The sequence below is a fragment of the Diabrotica undecimpunctata genome, chromosome 3 (genome assembly GCF_040954645.1).
Source record: "Diabrotica undecimpunctata isolate CICGRU chromosome 3, icDiaUnde3, whole genome shotgun sequence".
Lineage (NCBI taxonomy): Eukaryota > Metazoa > Arthropoda > Insecta > Coleoptera > Chrysomelidae > Diabrotica > Diabrotica undecimpunctata.
This window is the reverse complement of record NC_092805.1, coordinates 12764591-12792160: the sequence shown is the minus strand read 5'-3', so window position 1 is coordinate 12792160 and position 27570 is coordinate 12764591. Positions and strand designations below refer to the sequence as shown.

The window sequence follows — 27570 nt, the reverse complement described above, 5'->3', positions numbered from 1 at the left end:
AAATTATAAAAACATTTGCGGTAATGGTGGCATTAGATTTAAATATTTAACACATTAATAAACAATAATATTTAGAATTAATCAGAAGTTTACCTATATTAATTAAATACATTAAATTTATAATTTTATATTTGGTGTATGATCACAAGTTTAATCTTCTTTAATTAAATATCTCATGGTTTAAATTACATTTTGCAATTAAATTCTTGTTATTTTTCACTTCGTCTGAGCTATCAAACGGAACCATAAATGTGACGGACTTTTCTAGTTTTCACTTTATCCTTCCAGTGCATCGCTACCAGTTCGATCTACGTAACTATTTACAACATCATAGCTCTTTAGAAAATTCATTATCTCTAATAAAATAGTATTTGGGAGGGAGAATCGTAGCTAAACAGTGTTGCCAAAGAAATAAAATTTAAGACCTGTGTGTCTGTTCTGTCTGTTAGACGTAAAAACTGTTTTGAACGAAGGATAGTGCTGTTAGAAATTGATGGAAGGAAGGGTAGAGGAAAACCGTGAAAAAAATTGAAGGACTTTGTGGCAGAAGATTTAATTGAGATCGGTTTAGGTGAACGAAAAGTAGGGAATAGCGTCTTCTGAAGAGTCAAGCTAAGAGTCAATAATAAGAAGAAGAGTGATCCAGGGTTAACGGTTAAACAGTAAGGATATTAAAGGTTCATGTAAAAAATGTATAAATAAATAACTGTTAGGCATTTACACTAGATTTATTTTACACTAATTCACAAAATAATATACAATCCATGTAATAACTTAACAGTAGGAGTTCTATACACAACTTTAATCAGCATTTAGTGTATAAAACATGTTTAAACATGTTCAGAATAGTGTGCGGTCTTCAATTCTTCACTGTCTTGTAACTATGATTCTGATTCGAAGGTGTTTCTTTCCTCGAGGCACAGAGTTTTAAGATTTTTAGTGGAAGAGATGCTATTTAGTAACAGAAATTTAAAACAATAAAATTCTTACGTTATTCTTGTATACGCTATATATAAAATCAGGTGGACATAAAGGTGTCAACCTTTTTCAATTCGTTGGATATTTGATATATTAGTTAGTAGGAATTAGATACTTCACATGGAAACTTTTGTTAAAAACTTAATTATAGCCATTATAATAGTTTAGGTGCTGTATACCACATTTTCTCATACTAATTTATAATTATATTTTTAACATATCAATTCTTCTTAAAAAAAACTTATAAATATGGTTTTTACATTTTAGCTTTAAAGCTTGCACTTCATTTTTCTTATACAGCTTTAGAAGTAATTTACAGACGTACATTTTACCTTAAAATGATTAAATTACAAAGAAAGAGAGAGAGTAGCAAACAAAGACAGAAAAGATTATCTAGCGGCTGACCAACCCTGGCCCATCACGACCGTTTCCTACCCTACGAGCAAAGAATATGTTTATATTCTTTGCTACGAGTGTAGAGTATATACGTGCTGGCTAGATATCGACAACAAGAACAGTCTGTGTTGACCGAGAGAGATAACTATTAGCAGAGCTTCGAGCTTTTCTTAAAAAAGTTTAAAGAAAACAACTGCTTTGCGTTACACTTTATGATAAAAGTAAAAACAGGTTCGGAAAGTGGGAAAAATTCTATAGTGACGTAACTTTTTAAATTTTTTTAATGTTAATTTTAAACAAAAAAAAAATTGTTTAAACAATTTTTTAATTTATAAAGAGTTAGTGCACTAGAATTTTTTAAAACCTATCATAGAAAAAAATTATCTCAATATATGCCACAGTTTTTAAATTATTTTAATAAGACTTTTACATTGGAATTTAGCTATGCCTAGAATAGCAAGGAACGGCCTTAAGGTCAAAGTTGAAATGGATTTAAGCAGCATGTACATTACAATACCAAAATCGTGATGTGACGACGGAACTGCCATTTTACTCGAACATTTACGACTCTGAATTCTGCGATCATTTGATCTGTACCCTTTTTGTCAGTTGCGTCATTAAAAGAAGTAATATTATGATGTTAAGATGGTCATTTTAACTTCTTTTTTTATATTCTGAAAATAAACTTGTTTTAAGCAGATTTTGTAATAATTTTAAAATTCAATTGAAAGGTTCTAACGATCTTTAACAATTTATCTAATTTATTTTTTTCTTAAAATGCAGAACCAACAATTTGTTTTGTGTTATTGTCTACAACGAATAAAAATAAACATGCACCTGCATAATTTTGTGTTCCTTAGAAACCAAATGAGCGGATCTCCAAAGAGATTTTAACAAAACATTCCCATGCTACACAGTCCTAACGCCCGCTAGAATTTATTTGATATTTGGCAAGAATTTTATTGTTCTGTCTATTTCGATATATTTTAAAAACAGCAATTTTAGACAATCAAACATCTATATAATAGAAACGTTACATAAATATGCCTTTAAACTTTTTTTAACATCAGAGATCAAATCGTTTGACGTATAATGGAACTCAAACATTCATTAGTTTTAAACGTTTAAGTATAATCTACATGAAATTTCAATCAAAATGGGTAATAAAAATTTTGATAAGTGTATAGATCATAATATTTATTCGTCTAGTATTGGACAATATTTCATAACTAGGTTTAAATTATTTATTTTCTCATTAATTGCTTTAACTGTCAAGTTTGGGCTGAATAAAATTAGAAATTTTAAAAGTTTTTAAAACATAATTTTTAGTAGTCTAATTTTTGTCATTTTCAGTTGTCTTGTTTTAATTTTTTTATTCTACGTAATGTATATCATTATTCTTAATGGTTTCTTTTTATTTTAAATGTATTTAAATATAGCTTTATTTAATTTCTCTCACTTTTTTTATCTTCTATATTATGCTTCACATCTCTAAATAATTCTGAATGATCTATAGTTTTCCCATATTGTTTATTAATATTTTTTATCACTTCGTTTAAAGCACACTAATCATCACTTGTGGTTATTATACAAATTACAAACAGTTACTCGAGGTTCGATATTATTCGATATTATTACCGTTAAAATTTTCATATTAGAACTTGCAAAAATTGCTCTATCCCACTCAATGACATATTTTACTAGAATAAGGTACTTTTCTCCACTTTACTTCTTTCTAGAAATTTACTCCGTTACTTTTAATTTTGAAACCAAGAAAGGTCAGTATCGGCGCTTACGACTTTAAGAAAGAAGTGCCAGAATTAGGGCTGCTGCCTAAATTTTTAGTGATGGGTTAGAAATAGAAATTAAAAATAATGGTCATGGATACTTTTACATTAGGTAGGTATCTACTATTTCTGGGGTGCCAAAAAGTTATCCAAAATTTATCAAAACAGTTTCGTAAATTAATTAACAATAAAAAAATCCAACTTCCCACCAGTATGTACTGCTGAAGATACTTGAAGTTTGTTATTTCGATTGAGTATCTAGATTCTTTTGCAAAATTATAAAGATATCACTATTTCTGTATTTACAGACAAGCACAAAGTTGTTTTAAAGTTTTTTTTTCACTTTTAAAGTTTCCGATATATGAAGTCCATCCTTCTTTCTTTTTTGGTTGTCATGTGCCTAGCATAGCTCAAGCATCAAGTGGTTCTTCCTTTGGTATTTCTAAGGAATGTTTTAATTCGTTTTGCCATCGAAAAACAACGTTCTGCTTTATATACTGACGTAGGAATGGTAATTAAAGTACTTTAAAGTTTAATAGTTTTTTCAAATGTACATTTTAAACCTTCCCCATTTAATAAAACTGATAGCGGAACTGCCCTAGAGCTAGTATTTATTTCGACTCTCTAATACAATACTTTTAATACGAGTTTTGTATAAAAATAAAATTTTTCTGTATGCTTCATTAAGAAATGATTCAGCGAACTGATGCATATAAGCATAAAACGTCTTCGATATAAATAAATTAGAAGCAACTAAATGTCCAGAGAAGGTAAACCTTGTTTTTATTTGCAACAAAAGTTCATCTCATATCTCTAAGGATTTCCGTTTTCTGCTGGGTGTATCCTCTTAAATTCCCGACATTTTTTTATTGATTCATCATTGTCCGTTTCTCTCGGTGACGTGTTTATTTCTCCTTAAATATTGTCACTAATGACATTAATTTGCTTCCTTATACCTTGAATTGCTGTTTCAAAATTCTCTAAATCTTTTTTCATCTTAACTGAATTAGTGCATACTTTTTGCAATTGATGAAAAATAATTTCTACGCAAGGCATTATTTTCACAAGAAGAATTTTTAATTTCTTTTCTAATTTTAAGAAGTTCATTTTGGGTCATTTTTAAGGTAACTTTACCAGATTTAGAACTTTAAATATGAAGCTTTAAATCCTCTGGTCGGTCGACAAAGATCGATGTGTATGCAAGCTTACATTCTTTATTCGCGCCACCAAAGGAATTTGTTCTATCGAACTTTTATCGATCGTCCAAATTCGATATATCTGCGCCCAGTGAAAAATAGCAAATAGCAATAATTCGCTGGTAACACTGTTAAACAAAGTGGAAGCAAAATAATGGCTCCTCCTTCTTGATATTTGAATGTCGCAGTTCAACTTTAGCTTTGTTGTATATGTTGTTTTGTTTAACTTTATCTTATGTGTCGTTTGTTTGAGTTTTTAGCTCTTGAACACTGCTATATAATCTACATTGTTCTTTTCATGGTTGTATTGTATGTGCAGTTATATATTACATTTTAAAAATTCTAGATACTGTTTATTTTATTTGGAACGTTGATATCGTAAAAAAGTCCAGTAAAAAGAAACAATTTCACTTCACAAAATTGAAACTTATTTGATGCCTCTACAACTGAAAGTATTTATTTCTATTATATTTGCGTATATGGGTATAGCTACTACCATATTTACATCATCTATAAAAGTAAATATTAAGTTCTACACACTTACCATTAATATATTCTTGTTTTATTCATAAACCCTTCAATTGGATTAAAAAACGTTAGAGCAAAACACTGATAATATTGATTAAATTTTTTATAAACGATTAACACTTAGTGTTTTATTGAATCCAATTCAAAGGCCTACCATACACAAAAAGTGGTTAGTAGAAGTAAATTGTTGATATATTGTTAATAAGTAGACTTCTTTCGTAAAAAAATTAGAGAGTATCAAAATGATAGTCTTTTAACAAGTGTCAAAATAAAGACAAAATACTGAAAATTATTGTTTTCTAAATTTTCACAAACATAAACTAAATATAAGCAAACTACAGAAGCGTCAGATTACCAAATACGACGGAAAAAAATTATACTACCAGACAAAGATAGTGGTGAATACTGTCAAAGAAAGAAACCGATCATGGAGTAAGTGCCTCCCTCAACTCTCCTCAACCTACACATCTGCAATTTCCTCTGAACATCAGCAGAATCCAGCGGTTTGATCCAGCGTACAAATAAAACATTTTTAAAATGTAGCTAGGCTCGGTCTCCTATCTATAGATAAGTCTATTACATGTATTTTTAAAATCCCTTTAAATGCAGTGCAATGACAACTCTTATGAGGATCAAACGCATGTATGGAAATAAATGGATATTAAAACTGAATGTGGTGCACTAGGTGTACACCGTGGTGATCCTAACCCCAACTAACTATGAAGCGACGAAGTGGTGGACTAAATCATTTTAAACATCTGCAAAAGTCAAACTCAGCAGAGTGCAAAGACTTGTGTTTATGGGGATTAACGGTGCCATGTAAACTTCTGCAACAGCAGCTACGGAGACTCTACTAGGGAGTTTACAGAATAATACAATCACTGAAACTTCACAATGAAGACAGATCATATGAGTATTACAAGGACTGTGACAAAGGAAATTTTTAATGTGGAACCAGATGACATGCTAAAAGATATAATTGCATACAGCTCATACATGGCATCTACTCCAGACAGGAATGTATCAACAAACAAGAAGCACTACAACCAATAGGGTCAGATTTGACACACAGGCGGATCCAAGACTATTGAGGGTGTGGAAGCACGAATATAGTCCAAAAATCCAAGAATTAGCTAAATATTTTCCTTGGAGAGGAACTGCACTGTTTCCAAGCGCAGAGGAGACCCATGTCGTCAAAATATCAAGAGATAATTCACCAATCGGCAGAAGAAATATCGGACGACCGCGCAAAAGATGGACAACTTTCCATAGAGGTATTAATCCACCAATGAACAAGCAGAATTTCTTATAAAGAGGTAGAAAAAGAAGAAGAAGACGTATACATATATTTACTTAAGATGCATATTTATATACTCACACATATATACCATACTCAGAGAAAAGTGTTTCAGAAAAATTGATATTAGAGATTAAAAGAGCTCCCCTTAATTCTCACCGATTTATTTAGTTTATACTTTTTTGTCCTAAATCTGATACTTATTGTTCATAAATTTTACCTATAAACATTAAAAACTTTTATTAAAGGAAAGTGTAATCATAGCAAATTTTTGTATAAGTACATTAAAAGAATTTGTAAAAATTTAGAAAAGAATAGTTTACAATGTTTCCTTTACAAAACGAATTTTTATCAAGTCGAATCCACCAACTAAGTGTCAAGTTCATTGTTTGCAAGCAAAAACAATCTAATTTACAACTAATTAACATTATATAAAAAATAAATGTCTAAATAAGTAGAACAGATTTTTAGCAACAATTGGAATTGAGCAGCGCCTCCAAATTTTCTAGATAGTCAATACAATAATTATACTGCAAACAGATTCTTTTAGTTGTGCTCTAGATCTCGATTTGGCAACGCTGCCTTTCGCTAACTTAAACATTAAATTTATAAATTAAACAAAGGCCTATATATTTACAACTTTACACTGACTTTCTTTTTAGTGAATACTATTGTTACTACATCGCGTTTTTATCCAAGCTTTTCTACACCCCTTTTTTTCTAAATTTACAACACATTGACAAATAATGATGCCTTTTAGGCCTGCGATATGTATTTTGAACTAAAAATATCGACGTGACTTAAAACAGCAGAACCCTGTTCAATTTTTATAAGTTATGTAGGGTTGGATGCCATGAGAATGAAGTGGGCCACGAGAATAAAGCTACGTTTCTTGATTTTATTATGATGGGTGTCCCATATTTTAAGATTTAATATATTTTTCTGTACATTTCATGAAATAATTTTTTCAAACACATTCTACAGTGTATTAGGAAAAAATTGAAATTTGGCAACTACGTATTTTCTACACAATGCTTCCTTGCGATTGTAACATCAAAACTTTCTGTGCGACGTTGCCCTTTCCCACTGTACGTGTTTAGTTCATTATGCTCTGCACATTAAAATAAAACTAATTTTGTTGCATATCGCATAGCCTTGTTGCCATATTTGGAATGTTTGGAATACTGCGAAAAAGATTTTAGGCAACCCAAAGTAATTTTTGTTAAAGCAAGCAATCCAAAATTAGTTTTACAATAATATAAGCTGAGAAATTCATTAACCACTCAGAAAAAATAAAAAGTATAGCAACAGAACACCCACCAATACAGACCACAACGCTTTAAAAAATATAAATTAGCCTAAGAGAGAAAACACAGTCAACCCTGTATATTACTGTAGCATAATAATTTATAATTTTGGGACTCCTTTCAAAAATATTACAGTGTGGCCTAACAATTTGCTAACTAACTATATATCGCAACATTTACAAAATTCGTTAACAGTTTATATCAATTAGTTCATGTCGCTCGTTTTTCAAAATATCCAATTACAGGATGTTTATCAAAATTTCCAGAAGGATAGGCGTCGCTTATGGCTGCCTTTATATAAACTTTTTAAATATAATTCTTTCAGTTTTGACAAACCTCCTGTTTGAGTGGCTGAGATTGACTTTGGAGAACAGTTTTCAATCAAATTCGAAAATGCCAGAGTCTTGTTGTAAGTGTTAGCAATGCTTAGCAAAAATTACATAATAGTAATAAACGTCCAAAAGAATGTGATAAATTTTTGTATTTTATTTTAATTTTTACATTTTCATCTTAACTTGCACACTTAGATTTCACATTTTTATCTGTTAAATTTGTAAGAGATCACTTATTACTAAATTTACAGCAAGTTAGAATCCCGCTATCCTAGCATTCGGTACCTGCAACTTTTTACAAAATTACAATTATTTTATTACCGAACAAACAATTGCTTTACATAAAGTGTCAAAGTATAATCAAAATGTGTGAATCTGTGACACTTATTGACGTTAGTTGATCAGTGATATATAAGTTTTGAAGTTTATTAAAAGCATAATTCTTATATTTACCAAAATACTTAACATAAAAACCTGTTACTACAGGTTAACACTGGAAACAAGAACTGTACAAAACATTTTTTTTTTGGATAAGCTAAATGAAATCCGCTCTTCCTAATTATTTTATTCGTCTTTTAATTTCACAGATTTAGTGACCTCGACCCATTCTACGCTATAGCATAAATATCTATAATATACTCCATTTCTAGGTCGATTAAAAATATGTTGTTGCTGGGTATGTTTGTAATATACTGATTTCTTAAAAGGCTAATTTTTTAAATCAACCGTATTTTAAGGGATGTTTAGATATTTAGGTAATAAAATACTTAGCGACGCTTTGAAATTTGATATAATGGACCAGAAACAAAGCTACCGAACAGTATCGTCAAAACATGAGGCAGATATGTGATAGTATCGTCACTGCAAAAACACAAACATGAACCAGCTATGGTACAATATCGTCACAGCTAGTCAGTTCTACGTGACAGTGTATGACGACGACGCTATCACCTGTTTTTCTCATGCAGCTAAGAGCTGTCACTCTGTGATGCCGCTGCAACAAAGTTGTATAAATTGACTTTCGTTACAATTTTCTTCCACTTATTTCGATCCATGCATAGGTCACTTTAGTTTCGCTTTTTCAGGATTTTAATATTTCTCCTAACTGGTTGTACCATATCTCTCTAGATCTTCTCGTTGGTCTTTCAGTTTCTGTTTTCATTTGGTGATTTTCTTAATCAGTACATCGTTTTTCCTTCTTTTTATGTGTCTTAAGCACCCCCCCCCCCCCCAGTCTATGAGCTTTAATAACTTTACTTTAATAATTTTACTATATCTTCTTTCTTTATTATGTCGTTTTCCATTTTTACCTTCTTCTCTTCTTCTTCGCGCGACTAGGATTACTCCTATTTGTCTGCCCCTTATTCTGTTTCAGTCGTTATTGACTGTACATTATCTTTCCACCTTTTTGGCGGCCTTCCAACGGGTCTTCTGCTATACGGCTTGTTGTTTTTACAGATGTTCGCTAATCTATCTTGTCCCATTCGGTTTACATGTTCGTTCCAGTTTTTTTTTCTTGTTCCTATCCACCTGTTAATATTTTGAATTTTGCATTGTTCGCGTATACTTCTATTGGTTTATCTGTCTCTTATTGATATGCCCGCTATTGATCTTAATACTTTGATTTCGATATTGTTGATTGGTTGTTTCGTCTTTCTTGTATCGGTCCTTGTCTCAGCTGCATATGTTAGGATTGGTATTACTGTTGTCTTGTATACTTTCATTTTGCTTTCCGTGGTCAGATATTTGTTTCCCCATATGGTTTCTCGGAGGCAACCACTTACTTTTGCCACTTTTGATGCTTGCCTTCTGATCTCTGTTCTTATATCCCTGCCACTAATGATCTCTATTCCTAGGTAATTGAATTTCATTACTTGTTTTACAATTTTGCCGTCTATTTCTAGTTTGCATCTACGCGGCTCTTTACTGATCACTATACATTTAGTTTTTTCGACTGATATTCTCATATTAAGTTTGTTTGCTGTGATATTGAAGGTGTAAAGCTGCCTTTGTAGGTTAACTTCGTTATCAGCAATTAGTACTGCATCATCGGCATAGCATAGTATCGTGATTTTATGGGCTCCCATGTGGTATCCGTGTCGTTTTCTTACTTCTTGAATTATTTGATTTATCCCCATATTGAATAACAATGGGCTGAGCAGGTCTCCTTGGCGGATTCTTCCTTTTAGTTCTATGCATTCTGTTTCCCCTGTTGGCATTATAACTCTGGTCTTGTTGTTCTTGTTAATTTCATTAATTGTCCTTATTATCTGATGGTCTATTTGTTCAGCTTGTAATTAATTTAAGATGTCATTTCGCTTCACCCTGTCAAAAGCACTTTTTAAATCTACAAAGCACATGTATGCTGGTTTTCCATATTCAATAGACTTCTCTATTATTTGTCTGATAATAAAAATTGCGTCTATTGTGCTGCGGTTCTTCCGGAAGCCTTGTTGTTCATCTGCTATGTTCGCTTTTTCCTCGATTTTATCTTTTATGACTGCCGTTAACAATTTTAATGTGCTATTCATTAGACTAATGCCTCTATAATTTTCAGGATTTCTCGAGTCTCCCTTTTTAAGTATCGGTAGCAGAAGACTTTCCTTCCATTGTACTGCTGTACTGCTTGTACTGCTGGTACTACTTCGGTATTTATTATATCGACGAATAATTTTAGGAGACATTTGCGTAGTGTTGTTACTCCACATTTTAGCAGTTCATTGTTTATCTTATCAGGACCAGGTGCTTTTCTGTTTTTTAGTTTTTTGATTAGTTCTTGTAGCTAGTCTTCTAATATTAGTCTCTATCGTGAGTTTCGTTAATGATTCTTTCTCTGTTCTCTTCTTCTCCTTCTCCACATAATTTTGTGAAATGCTTAGTCCATTGCTCCTCCGTAATGTTATCTATGCGTACAAATTCATTCATTTCTGTTTTTTGTCTTCCTATCATCTTAAACACTTTTTTCTGGGATCCATAGAGGTCATATTCCATATCTTTGGTAAATTTCTCTCAGTGTTCTTTTTTGATGTTATCTATTTCTTGGTTATTCCTAATTCTCACGTAGTCTTTTTATGCCTCCGGTGTCTTCACTCCTTTGTATGTTAGGAAAACTTGTTATTTTTCATTTGCTAGTGCTTTCACCCTTTTATCGTACCATGGAGTTTTGTATTCCCGTTTATTTCTGTTAACTTTTCTTTTACCTAAAGCTTCTTCCGCTGCTTGTAATTTTTGCTTGCATTTTTTAATAATTTTCCATAATCCAGGTTTCTTCTATATTCTTCTTAGTCTCTAGGTTATGGCTGTTTAGCTTTTCTGTTAGTCTGTTTCTATAAAAGTTTTGTGTCCCTTCTTCTTCTAAGCTTTCTCTGTTTAACTTTCCTTCTACTTTTGTATTTCGCTTGCTTTGTGTGGTGATTGCTATACTTATTTTTTCTAGTACCAGGCCATGGTCGGAGCCTACATTGGCGGAAGATAGAGTTCGCACATCTATTTGCCTTTACGATGCGACATTTAATATCTTGGGAGTTTCCCACGACTCATTGATTATAGTTCTTAATTAGTTGTACTGTGAGACACTTTTAATTCTTATTTGGTTCACATACAGATTTGCTGCAGTTATGTTTTCCTTGCTGATGATCACTAGCTTGGTTTTGCTGGTGTTTATATCCAGTCCATAATGTTCTACTTGTTTCCGTTGTTTTGTTCATTAAGTTTTGCAGCCCTTCTATAATAATATAAAACACTATTGTATCATCTGCATACCGCAGATTATTGAGCTTGACACCATTTTATTGAGATGCCTTCAGCAATATCTTCAGAGCCTTATCAAAAATGTGCTCCGAGTACAGATTGAATATAATTGGTGAATTTATACACCCCTGTCTCATTCTTCTTAAGATTTTGACCTGTTCCAATTATACCTGACCTTTAAACATTTACTCAACATTAAATTTTTTTGGATAAGCATAATACGACTGAGCAAACAGGAAGTCATTGAAGCTTTAAGGGCTAGGTAAAAAAAAATATATTCTTAATTATTCAATTCAAAATAGGTAGGTAGTGGCATCGGTTAGACGATATTTCAGTTATATTTAGATATGCCAAATATTTTCCTTTAATAAGGTTTTATTTATTTATATTTTACATACTTGTTTGTCTATTTCTAGTTTTAAGAAGTTTAATATGATACTGTCACCGATAACAAGAAATTCTCTAAAATTTTTGCTATACTATGCCACCATATAGGCCCCATATACTCTCTTAAATCTGTTGCATAAGACTTTAGTATCACCAATCTAATCAAAAAAGATCTAAATATAATTGGCAGTATATATTATATATCTTTTCAAAGACAAAAATATTGCGCACAGAGCAAATATGAAGTACATAAAATCGCTTGAATTTTAATGAGTTATGATCAATATTATTTTAATTATTTTAAAATTTTGATATATTCATTATCAAAAATTATCAAAAAATATATGCGTTATCAAAAATGGTATGTTTAGTTTGATCAGTGGCATTATATGTATCATTTCATTATGTCCTATCTTTAAGTGGTGATCCACTATAGTCCTTTTCCATCATATTAATAGCACATTATGTATGCAAATCCTCAACAGGTTAAAAAACCATAAGCCTTGTTGTTCATCTGCCATGTTCGCTTTTTCCTCGATTTTATCTTTTATGACTGCCGTTAACAATTTTAATATGCTATTCATCAGAATAATGCCTCTATAATTTTCAGGATTACTTGAGTCTCCCTCTTTAAGTATCGGTAGCAAGAGACTTTCCTTCCATTGCGTTGTGTTGTTCCTCCATATTTTATCAGTTAATTGTTTATATTATCCGGACCAGGTGCTTTTTTTTATCGGGTCCATAATTCTTCTAAAGATTTTCCTTTCCAATATTCTTTATCTCATTACATCTCAATACATTATCTCTCATGTTTTCTGTTGCACTTTTTTTTCTCTTTCGTGCTTTTTTTTCATGTAAATATTTCTGTGAAGTGATTTTCCCATGACCCATTGTCAATTTAAACCACTGCTCTGCATTTTTTAGGTTTCTAAACAGTTTACCGCTGTCATTATTCTCTTCTAGGTCCTTTACAACTATTCCATTGGTCTGGTACTTTCCTTTTCTGTTTGTATTCATTTTAATGATGTTCTGCATTAGTTGAATTTTGATTCTAATCCTATTTTAAATAGTTCTCCTATATTTTATCGTATTGTATTTGCTGCGTCACGAAACATAAGAATGTTTGTTTTTCCTATTCTTTTTTTTTGGTTTAGGTATCTTTCGATAATACCATTAAGTTTTTTTCTGTTCATCTATTTCTTACATGGCTTTAACTGATGTTAATAATTTACAGTTATTTTACAGCAAAATGCTGAAGCAAGCGTCACGGAACCAGCCTCACAAGATGGCGTCATCAGCCGTCACAAGTAGCGTCATAGAATAGCGATTCTTGACATTGATTTACTACTCTTGATCAATTTGTTTCTAGTCATTATATATTTGCTGTAAGCAGTTTTAAATTAAAAACTGCAGAAAAAATTACTAACAAAATATAGACATTAAATAAGAAGTAAAAAATTAAGAGAATATCTGCGACTAAACAATTCGATTCGTAACGATTGTCAAAATTTAATATAAGTTATAAATGTGATCCGATTAATAACATTAAATCATCTGTTTAAATTTTTATAATAATTCTAAATCATAATAAATTAATAATAAAATTACTTTGTTTAATTTTAAATATATTATATGAATTTTCACTTTTTGCTATCGCACTCGGCGGAATACGTCCTTACTCTACGATATTCAAGTAGACACTTGAATTTGAAAAATACATAGTTTTACAAAACCAAAAATTATGTATGACTGATCGATTAAAGAGAACATTTGCCTTTTTGGCATTTTTTTACTCAGTAGATGGTATAATTATGTCTTTGTTAAATAAGTGTTATGAGTTAGTAGGATTACAGAGCTCAAAGATACTTGGAATTTTTATTTCTAAATTATTTATATATGAAAATAGATCGTAAGCTGAATTGCAGATTGTTTGGGTGTTCAGATAGTTGAATCAGTTTTTATTTGCCTCCAATTTAACACATTCTTTTGGATATTATTTCTAAATATATTATTTGTTTATTTTAAAACCTCTTTGTATTTATGGATAAAACCAACAAAATTGTTAATAAATGTGAAATCAAAATCTTTTTTTATGAAGAATTTTATTACAAAAATACTTTTCAAATTGCCTCTGGTATCAAGATGAATTATAGTTTTTTAAATAAAAATAAAGTATTTTAAACAAAATAAATAAAAATGTTTCCTTGTTAACGTTATGAATTAAGACTCTCCAAAAACTTAGTTTTCAAAGTATAAAGGAAATAAAACAGATGTGAAATAATGCGTTACAAGTAAGCCCACATTATAGCCCAACTAATTTTACTAGAGTGAGTTATATAGATATTTTTGTCCACTTCAGGGTATAGGAATCTATTCCAGAGATATATTTGAAGCAATACCAAACATAAATAATTAACGAGAAAATGTTTGTCTTTGGACAAACAAGATTCTAAAAACACATCCTCTTCTTGGAGCTAGCATTACTACTTGTTCACCTTTAGTTTGTTCCCTTTTTTAATATTTCGAGCGTTTTTCCTGCTTTTTCCACATGCTTTTGATTTATATATCTCTTTTAACAAGTTCAATATGTTTTATCCAGTATATGTTCTCTCCTTATATAGGTTGTCTTTTCTTTATCATATTGATTTATCATCATTCTGATTATCATCGTTCATCATAAGAATGAACGAGATAAAGTAGACGTTGTGGAAATGGATTATCTTAGAAGGTCATGTCAAGTATCGAGAATGGAAAGAATCAGGAATGAGGAAATACGAAACCGTACAGGAATTAGAGATACTCTTTCAGATAGAATACAAGGAAGGCAATTACAATGGTATGGTCAAGTGATGAGAATGGAGGAGGAGCAGTGGCCAAAGAAAGCCTTAATGTATGTTCCGCCAGAAAGAAGGAAAAGGGGAAGACCACCAAATTCCTGGAGAAGAGAAATTACAAAAAACAATGCAATCTAGAGGCTTAGAAGAGGGAGATTGGAGAGATAGGAAAAGATGGAGGCTGAAATGCGGGAAGCGGCAATCGCCGTAGGACCCCCGTTATATGATTATGATGATGATGATGATTTATCATCATTCTTTCGAGTGTTTGAGTGCTCAAGTTTGTTTTTAACTTCCGAAGTAATTTTGCAGCTTTGTCAGCCAAAAACGAATTATCTTCCAGTTCTTTCCTTCAAGAGCCTTAATTAAGTCTTCATCTAAATCGTATTAAAAATGTGAGTGATACGTAATACAAAGACGTGTAAGGTTTATCTTATGCAATAAATATGAAGGATTGAAAAGTCAATGTCTAAAGACTTTGTTTGAGACAGAGATAACGCGGTAGTCAAAATTATGCAGATGTAGAAGCAGAACTACAGGTACTGTAGAAAACACTAAAAATTTTTGCCAAAAACATATTATTTATCTATTCTTCATGTTTACTCACTCAGTAAAAATATATTCTTCCTGGCATTGGCTGTTATTTATTTCAATCATATAAGTAGATACCACAAAGTATGCTGCTGGACAATTCTTCACTAGAACATGTAGCTTCACAGCCCTTCAACGATATGGTGAAATATTTTTCCCCCATTGACTTTCTTTATTTTTTAACGATTTTATCTAAAATATGAAGTAATTCTTCGAAATCACTTAGAGACAAAGTGTAAAATTTTGAGCAATCTCTGCAAAAATTCCACATCTTTACCAACATCTCTCCTAACGTTTTTTGTCATTATTTCAAGTTATAATTGTTTAAACAACAATCTCAACAACTTTTGTCATATGTAGCAATAAATCAAGAAATATATGATTGGAGCTTAAAATAACTATTTGACATAGCTTCTTCTTCTTCTTCTTCTTCTTTCTACTTTTTAATGGGCTTAATGCCTGTTTTACTTCGGTTTTTAGCCTCAATTGACGTTGTCTGACCATCTTTTCCTCGGTCGTCGCAATGATTTTCTTCCATTTGGCGATTTGTTTCTTGCTATTCGTAATATTCTATTTTCTGTCATTCTTTCGATATGTTGATTTCATTTCACTTTTCTTCTTTTGGTCCACCCGTTTATTTCCTCTATACCACATCTCGCTCGTATTTCCTCACTTCTTACTCTGTCTCTTAGAGTTTGGTTTGTTATTTTTCGTAAGACTTTTATTTCTGTTGTTTTCAGTAGTCTTTGGGTTTTAGCCGTATCTGCTCTTGTTTCCGCTGTGTACGTCATTATCGGTCTTATTGTTGATTTATATATCCTGGTTTTCGTTTCCGTTGTGAGGTATTCGTTTCTCCAGATTGTGTTGTTGAGACATAGTGCTGCTCTGTTTGCCATGTTCACTTGTTTTTGTACTTCTTCTTCCAATTTTCCGTAGCTTGACAGTTTTATTCCCAAGTATTCAGTTTCCATCACTTGTTCTATTATTTTGTTATTTACAACTAGTTTACATCGTCTCGGTTTCGCTGATATCACTATCGTTTTAGTTTTCTCTGTTTAGATCTTTATGTTGTATATGAGCGCCGTATCTTCGAATTTTTTAATTAATCTTTGTAGGTCCTCTTCATTTTCGGCTGTTATTATGACGTCGTCGGCGTAGCCTATTATCCTTATTTCCTTTTCTTCCATTCTATATCCTCTTCTTTTTTAACTTTCTTTATGATTTCATCCATTATCAGATTAAATATTAATGGGCTCAGCTAATCTCCTTGTCTAATGCCAGTTTCATATTTGATAGGTTGAAACAGCTACTTAAAGAAGAAAAAATTTAGACAGTTTATATTATAGATTGTTTAAATTTATATCTATATACATGTCGACAAACAATCACTCGTTCAAACTATAAGTTTGCTCAGATATGAATAACAGTGAAGTGGCACCAACAGTTAATACGTTTGTTTTTTAGTGCAATGTCAAGATTTTAGGTTTTGACATCCTTTGCAATAATTTTCCGATATTCTTCGATCTTGTGCGGTCTGTAATAATTTATCTGCTGGTATCATTGTAATCTTTGCTGCTTCTCTTCAGTTGATTATGAACTGCGGTATAATATCAAGTATCTGCTAGTTTTTATCAAATGCTCCACGTTTTTAGAGTTTGTTCTCTATTTTATCATGTTCGTTAGTTCACCTATTACTGGACTTATTCTGTTTAAGTGCGCAGAAAATAAGACCTCATTTTGAAGTCTTCTAAGTAATTTACGATATTTTCTTTTATAATCCAGATTTACCATATATAGTAATGTATAGGATATACATAACATTTTATGACTTTTATTCTTAGTTATAGATTCAGCTACGGATTGTAGAGTACAAGTTTTACAAAAGCTTCCTTACCATTTCTACATAAAATATAAATTATTTCATCAGAATTCCGTGTTTCGTATGTTGTGTTCATTCTTTTTTTTTCGATATAATTTTCATTTCTGATTAGTTAATCCCCCTTACTTTACCTGGTTTTATAATGGTATTTATTATACTTTTTCTTGATCGTCCTTTCTTTCACTTGTTTACTCTTTCAGCTTCTAATTATTTCTTTGGCAATCTTTTGTCTTTTATACTCTGATGTGCCCAAGCCAGTCCAATTGTTTTCTGCTAATTTTACTAACTAAAGATTCTTCTTCCAGTTAGTTTCTCTTTTGATAATTTCTGATTTTGTGTTTTCTGATATTGTGGTATTTTCCTTAAAATCCAGAATTTTAAGTATTAAAAATGGTTATCACTTGCAATCGTTTCATTATTGACAATAAGTTGCACTGGGCCGACGTCTTGTATAATGTTCTATAACAATTTTCTTGTGGCATCTTAATAAATAAAAAAAAACAGTAAATTGTTATTTAATGTAATTATTTCCAGTCTATTATTAACTTATTTTATAGCGATTTTTGTATAAGGAATTTATGATGCAGATGGTGGCTATGTCATCTGCATATATAATGTTAATAATAGTTTCTCCTCAAATTTAACTTCCACTTACCAAGGCTTTTTTAAATATTATTTTCGAGTACACTTTGAACAAAGTTAAGTACAATACACAAACTTGTCTGGCTGGGCTGTAACATACATTAAAATCTTCTTTCAGATTTTGCTTCCAACTAAAAAGCAGACGTATTTATTCATGTTCCTTATATGATCTGAGGAGTACTATTATCATTTACAGTACAGAACAGTAATCCTTACAAGTAATCTGTACAAAGACGTTTTTATCAGGGTATATAAAAAAATCCCCTTCTTTGGGGACAAACATTACTTCGGCTATAAGATGAAGATCTGCGGCTACTGTAACGTCTAGAGAAAATTACTGTGTTTCGGAAGCGTTTAGAAAAGTGAGGCGGAATTATATAACATATAGAGCTAATCGGAACCCAGGTGCCGATGTTCCTACGGACCACAATCTGTTGGTATGCAGAATGGTCATGAAAATAAAACGGCTCGAGAAAAGATCTAATTTAAACACAATTGATATTAAGAAACTCACTAACCCAGAAACCGAAATAAAGGTACGAGAACAACTAGCAAAGAAAATAAACGACATTAACGAGAACACGTCGGACATAATAGAGAGATGGCATAAATCGAGGGAAACAATCCAAACAACATGCGCGACTCTATTAAAGCGTGACAGACGGAAGAAGAAAGAATGGATGTCTGATCAGATAATGGATATGATGGATGAAAGACGTAAATTCAAGAATAAAAATGCAGAAAAATACCAGCAGATCTACAAAATCATAAGAACGAAAATTCGAGAAGCCAAAGAAAAATGGTTTTCCAACAAATGCAGGGAAATAGAACAATACGAATGAAAATACGACAGTTACAATATGCACAAAAAAATAAAATCAAGGACAAACAAGAGGAAATTCAATAAGTCACCCAACAGCATAAAAGATGGCGATGGAAATCTTATCTCGGAGCCATTAACGATCTTAGAAACATGGAAATCATACATAGAAAAATTATTTGCATCTGACATGACTGATGATCACCTATATGGAGAAGGAGAAATAGGACCTTCAATCCTTAAATCGGAGATAGAAGATGCCATTGCAGCACTAAAAAACAATAAGTCAGCAGGTCCGGACAATGTACCCTGCGAAATATTAAAGATCCTATGTAAATCAGACAAACAGTTCCTTGATAATCTAGTTGAACTTTTTAACAACATATATAATAGCGGTAAAATCCCGGAGAACTGGCTGCAGTCAACATTTATTACAATCCCGAAGAAACCAAATGCCCAGATCTGTTATGACTACCGGCTTATAAGCTTGATCAATCATGTCACTAAAGCGTTCACTAAGATCATTCATAGAAGAATATATGATAAATGTGAGTCAAATATTGATAGATCGCAGTTTGGCTTTCGGAAAGCACTTGGAACTAGAGAAGCAATTTTCGCTCTCCAAGTGCTTATACAGCGGTGTAGAGACGTTGATAAGGACGTGTATTTGTGCTTTGTGGATTTTAGAAAAGCATTTGACAATGTCAATCATAAACAATTAATAGATATTCTGCGAAAGACAGGTATTGACGACAAGGACATTCGAATTGAGGCAAACCTATACTGGGGTCAAACAGCAAGAGCAAAAATTGGCAACGAACTCACTGAAAGTGTGCAGATCAAAAGAGGTGTCCATCAGGGGTGTATATTACCCCACTCCTATTCAATATTTATTCCGAAAAAATATTTAACAAATGTATGGAAAATGCAAAAGAGGGCATAAAAATAAATGGCGAGTTAACAAACAATATAAGTTATGCCGACGACACGGTGATCCTTGCCAGTACCATAGACGAATTACAGCAGGTAATGGAAAGAGTTTATTCAGTTAGTGAGGAATACGGCCTGAGTCTCAACTTCAAGAAGACAAAGTGGATGCTGATAAGCAGGAAGCAACAGCCTGCTCGACAGTTTTAGGATAAGTAACATACTAATTGACCATGTAGAATCTTATGTGTACCTTGGCACCAACGTAAATGCAAAATGGGAACAGGCCACAGAAATTAAGGCGAGAATAGAACGAGCTAGAGCAGCATTTAGCAATATGAAAAAGCTCCTCATAAGCAGGGATTTGTCTCTTCCCCTAAAACTACGTCTAGTTAAATGCTACATTTTTCCGATCTTACTGTATGGTGTGAAGGCCTGGAAGCTGACGGAGACCCTCACGATAAAACTAGAAGCATTCGAAATGTGGGTGTACCGACGCATTGTTCGTATATCCTGGACCGAACATGTCACCAACATAGAGGTAATCCAAAGAGACACGATAAGTACCGTCTACTGCAATTGATTGTCCAGGGAAAAATAGACAGTAAGCGAGGGCCAGGCAGGAGAAGACACTCGTGGCTCCAAAATCTGAGGAAGTGGTTCGGGCTCACATCGGTCGAACTATTCAGAAGCGCAGCAAACAAGATCAGAATTGCCATGTTAATAGCCAACGTTCGCAACGGACAGGGCACTTGAAGAAGAAGAAGATAGAGCTAATATAGGGGGTAAATATAAGGGAGTTAGTCTAATAAATATATTTGTACGATTTAATAAATAAAATTTATAAATTTATTGTGTATTAAATAAATTAAAATAAACATTAAACTATTATAAAATAATATATTATTTGTTAAGAATTTTATTGGTTTCTTTATAACAGATTTTGAAGGCTTTAAAATAGACATCTTGTCAATCTACCATGTTTTTAAATGGTTAACACGAATAAAATTAACAGCTTGACATGATACATCGCTACGAACATTCCATCATTTTTCTACATCTTCCAATCTATGCTACATTTTGTTGTATTGACATCGTTTTTGTTGGGTTTAGTTAGTAAATATGAAATGCGTATGTTAATTAAAATTTTAAAGTGGCTTAAGGCTTTGAAGGTACTAAATTCTGTTTGAACCGAATAAAAATACGTATCAAAATTCAGGATACACAGCTCCAATTTATTTACGTCCAAAAGAATTATTGTCTTCCCAGTTCCGTATTTTTTAAAAATGGTTCATTTTTGATCTGCTGATCTTTGACTACGCGTTTAACAAGTACATATCTAAATTTATTTAGAAAAATGAGCAAAAGTTGTATCAAAAGTAGATTTTAACATAATTAGTGTATGGTAGCGATAAAACAAAATTTTATACCTTCGTAGGGAAAAGGTTAACTTCTACAAACTTTTTTAATACTCTTACTGTCGTAGAAATTATACTTTTGTGTCAATTAGATGCATTTATACAGACGCATGCAATCTAAACGGAAAAAGGGTTTGGTCATCAAAACAGTTTGAAAGCAATAAATAAAAATCAAGAAAAATATATACTCAGTGACATTAGAAGTGTTACACTCGGAAGGAATAATTTCTTGAACTTAATTTTTTGGCAACATGTTAGATTTACATCAAGAATGAATCGATAACGTTGTCAAGAATTTTTATTAACAAGTAATCAAAAAAAAATTCCGTATCTGAATACACTCCTGTACACGTCTAGGCATTGACAAAATGAGATGATCGATTTCTGCTTGTGACACCTCGTTCCAAGCAACTTGAACTTTATGTATTAACTGTGCCAGAGTCTGTGGAGGATGGTGCAAAGTGGACCGTCTCCTTTCCATTATATCCCATACATGTTCGATAGGATTTAAATCCGGAGCACGGGGTGGCCACGGCAAAACATTAACGCCAGCTTCTTGGAGAAAGTCCATAATGAGACGAGCAATATGGGGAAGAGCGTTGTCTTGCTGAAAAATAACGTCTCAACGGCCGTCAAGATAAGGCAGTAAAGTGATTTGTAAGATATCATCAGCATAACGCGCAGCTGTCATATTGCCTCGAATAAACACAAGTGGTGATCGGCTACCATAGGCAATAGCCCCCAAACTATTACTCCAACTGTTCTGTGTACATATCTCTCAACAGCAAACCCGATATCTCGTCGCTCTTCACGGCAGCGTCTTACCATCCAACGACCATCATGCATTCCTAAACAGAATCTTGATTCATCGCTGAATGCTACATTACGCCATTCTGCCACCCAATGCTGCCGTTCTCTGCACCAATTCAAACGTTGCTGACAGTGATCCGCAGTCAAAGGAAGCACTAGTCGTGGGCGGAATGAAACCAGTCCAAAGGCTCGAATGCGACGATATAGTGTACGCATACTAACAGGTCTACCTACTACTCCAAACCATTGGTCAGCAATTTGACGCGTAGTATCAAAACTGTCTCGCAGAGCAAGTAATCTCAAGCGCTTATCTTGACGCTCTGTGGTACGCCTCGGTTGACCAGTAGGTCTTCTTCGTGTTCCTCTACCTTCGTTTGTCTACACACGACAGACACGCATAACCGTCATTGCCGTACAATTAACGCGACGGCCTATTTCGCGATACGACAAACCCATATCTCTATACGCAATAATTCTGCCCCCATTAAAATCGCTTACATGGTGGTAATTTTGATGTCTTCGAATTCGAGGCATTTTCTTACACTGAATACAATTATTAGACTAAGGAATAATAACTAAAAATTTTTATACAAACCGGTTTTTACAAATCGGTATCTTCACAAAAAAATTTAAAGGTAAAACTTTATTTTTACAAAAAGAACTGAATTGAATTTATTCCTTCTAGGTGTAACACCTCTAATGTGATTGAGTATATTAATTTTAGTAGAAGAATTTAATTGGTTTTGAGGAAATATTTTTGAAATTTAAATATCGATTGTAAACTAGAGCTGTAGTTGTATATACAGTATGTTTAAATTATAAAGATTTGAGTAGAGGTTTCCGTAAAATTTTGAACCTATTAGTCTTTTGTTTATTTATTATATGGATACCTTGCTTTTTAAGACTCCTATTTAGGCGGGGCAATAAAGCAGTAAAGACCTACAATCTACCAATTTTTTACTGGATAGATCTCAATAAAACTTATTGTATTCGATTCGTAAGATTGTCAGGCAATTTTTTGAATAAAAATGATGATGTGAAAATGAAAATTGCAATATTTAACAAGTAAAATGCGTTTTTCAAAGTGCATTTCGTAGTAATAAAAAATGAAAAATTTGTAATTTGGAAATAACTGACTGAAATTAGTTGAATATTATTATTCGGGGTTTTTGGGGCTGCTGAACACGAATATTATGACAGCGATCGACTCCTCGGCACCTGGTGCCCAGTATCGCCCTCGTTGCTTGTAGTTTTAATATGTAAATTTGATACAAAGTCAGTACAAACTCGTTACTTTGATATCTTGAACACTAATTCATTGGTAATCGTAATATTTCGTTGTTAATCATCCTCGAGGAACCCACAATATTTTTATAAACTTTATCGAATATTGAATCAATTATTCTAGTTTTTTTTTTAAATCTGGCTTTTGATGCTGTTGGTAGAATTGTCAAAGTGCTACATCTGTCCAACAGTCAGGCGGCCCCCGCCTTTTTAGTTTTTGTCACTAACCTGTTATTTTTCTCATTTTAGCACACGTTTTTTTTGTTCTATTTGCTAAATATTCTTAATATTTATTATAAATAAATAAAAAAAATTGTACTGTATAAATCTGAGTAATGTTTTTATTTCGTTTTAATAAAAAATCATATTTATTATTTGCTTGTTAAAAAGCAGTTTAGTTTTATAATATTTTTTCTTCTTTTTCAGTTTTAAGTAATTCAACTTTGGACACAGGCCTCCCCCAAATCAATCCAATGTTTTCTAATTTGCGCCATTTGCTTTCAGTGTCCTCCGATCTTCTTAATGTTATCAGTCCCTCAGCCCTTTGTGGGCTTCCTCTGATTCTCTCTCCTAACCATGGTCTCCGTTGTTGTATTTCGTGGTTCCTTCAGTCGGCCATTGTGTCCTGCGAAACTCGATTTTAATTTGGCAGCATGTTTTCCTGCGTCTTTTACTTTGGTTTTGCTTCTAATACATTGTTTCCTTTTTTGTCTATAAGTCTCATCCCGAGCATTGATCTTTCCATCGCTCTTTGTACCTTTACTATTTTATTCACATTAGACTTAGTGAGTGTCCACGTCTGTGAACCATACGTGAGTATAGGGAGGATATACTGATCGTAAATTCTGAGTTTCAAATATTGTGCTATTTTAGTGCATGTCAAGATCCAACTCAGTTTTCCAAATCCTGCCCACGCTACCTTATTCTTCTGGTAATTTCGGCAGTTTGATTTTCTTTGTTAACTTTTATTATCTGTTCCAGGTAGATGTATTCGCTTACTATTTCTAAATTTATGTCGTTCAACATTATTTATCTAATGTTCGGTGTATTCTTGTTTTTTCCAAGTTCAACTTAAGACCTACTTTTTCCGAAGCTTGAAATAGTTGGGTCATGATGGTCTGTAGTTCTTCGAAATTTGTAGCGAATACTACAATATCATCAGCGTATCTCAAATGACTTATTTTTCTTCCATTAGTATTTAATCCTTGATCTACCCAGTTAATTTCTTTGAATACGTCTTCCAGTCCAAGTGTAAATAGTTTTGGTGAGATAACATCTCTCTGGCGAACTCCTCTGGTGGTTGGTATAGCTTTGGTTTTTCGCATCTATTTTTTTCTTGGAAATATTATGTATGAGTATTCTGTATTGGGAGTCTATCCTGCAAGTGTTTATAGCTCTCTCTATTGCCCAAAGTTATATGGAGTCATATTACTCTCATTAACAGTTTGTACACTCGGTACAGCAGGGAGATTGTTCTATATTTCTTCAGACCTCCCCTGTATCCTTTTTTTTAGAGAAGTATTGTCAAACTTTCATTACGATCATCTGGGACTTCTCCTCTGTGAAGACATTCGTTAAAGAATTTTTTCAACTCTTTAAGAATAATTTGACTTTCCTCCTTCAACATTTTTAGAAGTATTCCATCTGGGCTTGGAGCCTTATTGTTCTTTAGTTGTGCCATAGCTTGTTTTATTTCGAAGGATTCTATGTTAGGAAGTATTTCTGAGTTGACATTCGTTATCTTTCTCTTAAGATCCTTCTTTGCAGTGTTATCTAGGTTCTTGTTTGGTGTATATAAATCACGGTCAAATGTTTAAGTAACTCTTGGGATTTCGTTCCATTCTCATATTTTTTTTCCATCTTTATTCTTCAATGAGTTTATTATAGGCTTTCCTAAGTTTGATCGTGAGCATTTCAGCCCTCGGTCTTTTCTATTATTTTTTTCTACCTTGTTTTCATTGTATTTTCTTAAATCTTCCTTTACTCTCTTCTTTATTTGTTTATTCAATTCTTTAAAACCATCGGTGTTTTGCTTTCATTCGCTTAGAAATGTGCGTCTCTTTTCCATTAACCGTTTTGTTCCATCATTTATAATATATTAAGCTTTTTTGAAGATTTATATATTTAAATAGAAAAAAGTTTTAGTTTCAACAGTCTTTATACTCTAATTAGCAGAATTTGTGATCAGTGACCACAAAAACTCTAGAGTTACGAGTTTGAACTGATTTTGTATTAAATTTTCATAAAACTGCAGGAGACGAGTCTCGTCCTGTACATTAGATGCCTCGGAAACTATCGCCGACATAATGTTCGTGTTCAGCGACCCCAAAACATCCGAGTAATGAGTTTGCACTAATGTATCTAATTAACATAAAATTCCAGAAGGCAAGGCTCACCCTCCCTACCAAAAATCTGCAAGTAGAAACAGTAAACTTATATTCGTCAATTATTTCCGAATTACAAATTTATCATTTTTCATCAATTCGATATGCACTTTGAAAAATGCATTTTTCCTGTCCAATAATGTAATTTTCATTTCGACATCATCACTTTAGTTCACAAAATTTCCTAGCGCTCTCACGAATCGAATTTAACAAGTTTTATTAATATCGATCCAACTGCAAAACATTGGTAGGTTTATTGGTTCATTGCCTCACCTATTTACAAAATTTTGTATAAGACTAAATAACCAATTTTATCTGTTATCTATTATTCTTCATATATTGAGATTCACTGCAAATGGAAGCAATGTTTACTATTTATCCCATAAATATAAAGCAGTTCATGTTTCTTAATATTTGTGGTTATAACTAGTCCCTTCTGTTCCTCGTCTGTGTCAAGTATTGACTGACCGGCTCCGTCCCACCTTTAGTCTAGGCTGAGTAATGATCATTCTTTCCCAGGTTTTTCGGTATTGGCCGAAGATCGTACTTTGACTTAGCCATCCGAGACAAAGGACGATCGGTTTTGTCGGAAATTCATAGAGAAAAATTCTAAATTCCATCGTAAAATTGACTAAAACTATTGTCAGAAGATAAGTGATATATTCGTGAATGAATCTAAATGAAATTTTTTTTTAAATTTCAGCTTAATTTAATTTTGTTTTCTGTTACTACTTCTGTTATTATTTATAAAGTATTCTGTATATACATCTAGAAAATAAATATTTGAACTGATAGTCCTTAATGGTTATATTAGGTTGTGATATATCTGATGACCTGAACCGATTTTGCGCCTGCGTATTGTCAGTCTCAATGAGAATAAAAATAAAAATTAGTTTTCGTACATCCTGGTCGAAGTATCAACAGTTTAGTATTTAATCAGAATATTATATAAGTATATTAACAGTTACAATTGGCAGCTTGAGGTCCCTGAGGGGCGTCCGTCAAACGCTGGCCCTTGGCTCCGCCGCTCATCAGGGTTGGATCTGTATCTAAACTGTCCGACATCTTGTCGCAGATTATATCTACCAGACGCTCAAAAACAGCCTAAACATTAGAAACATTATTTTGGTATAAAATATTTATTACTTTTATTTTATAACTGACGTAAAAAACGAAAAATATAACTTTTATTGAAAGAATGAAAGAATCAATTGGAGTAGAGTACTCATATAAAATCATATTATAACTAGCTATAATAATCATTACTCCTACTTGTTACAATGGTTTATGTGAAACTATGCAATTCTCATCTCTATATCGTTGAAATAGCACTTGTATGCTAGAGAAAACCTCTGTCGTACCCACTGTGTTCCAAAAACCAAACTGTGTACGGCTGATTTTTGCCATTTTGATCAACCATTAGGATTTTGGTAATTCGTGTACGTTTATTTAGAACAAATTCTCCTCTTCTTATGTAGTGTAATAATATTGTAGTTATTTTAATCACAAAAAACCCACTTTTAAAACTGCACTGAACTGTACAAATATGAGTAAGTACTCTAAAGAATAATGTGTTTAATGCTGCTATGTTGTGTAGTTACTATGTGTGAAAGCTCAGGAACACTTTTAACAGAAAATAATGACTACACTGCAGAAATCAAAGTCAGAATCGAAAAAGCACGTTCTAATTTTATGAAAATAAAAAAGGTTCTGTGTGGCAAAGATTTAACATTAGCTCTTAAAGTACGCCTAACAAAATGTTACGTATACAGTGTACTATACTATGGAGTGGAATGATGGTCGTTAAATCTAGACACAATGAAACGACTTAACGCCTTTGAAATGTGGACCTATAAAAGAATTATGAGAGTTTTCTGGGTAGATAGAGTTACGAACAATAAAGTACTGAGAAGAATAGGTAAAGAGAAGGAAGTTGAACTAACAATTAAAGAAAGAAAGCTACAGTATCTCGGACATGTGATGCGAAGCGAGAAGTATGGCATCCTGCGACTCATAATGCAAG

At 32.5% G+C, this 27570-nt stretch overlaps 1 protein-coding gene across 8 annotated transcripts in view; it reads right to left on the bottom strand.

Annotated features, from left to right (window-relative positions):
* Positions 1–709: 709 nt before the first annotated feature.
* Positions 710–27570, bottom strand: part of Rab3 (RAS oncogene family member Rab3) — a 131809-nt gene continuing 104948 nt past the window's right edge. For all 8 annotated transcript variants that reach the window (XM_072525282.1, XM_072525285.1, XM_072525287.1 and 5 more), the window contains one exon: positions 710–26651. In XM_072525282.1, coding sequence (XP_072381383.1) covers positions 26505–26651 — 147 coding nt within the window. In that variant the 3' untranslated portion in view covers positions 710–26504. The remainder of the gene's footprint in view (positions 26652–27570) is intronic.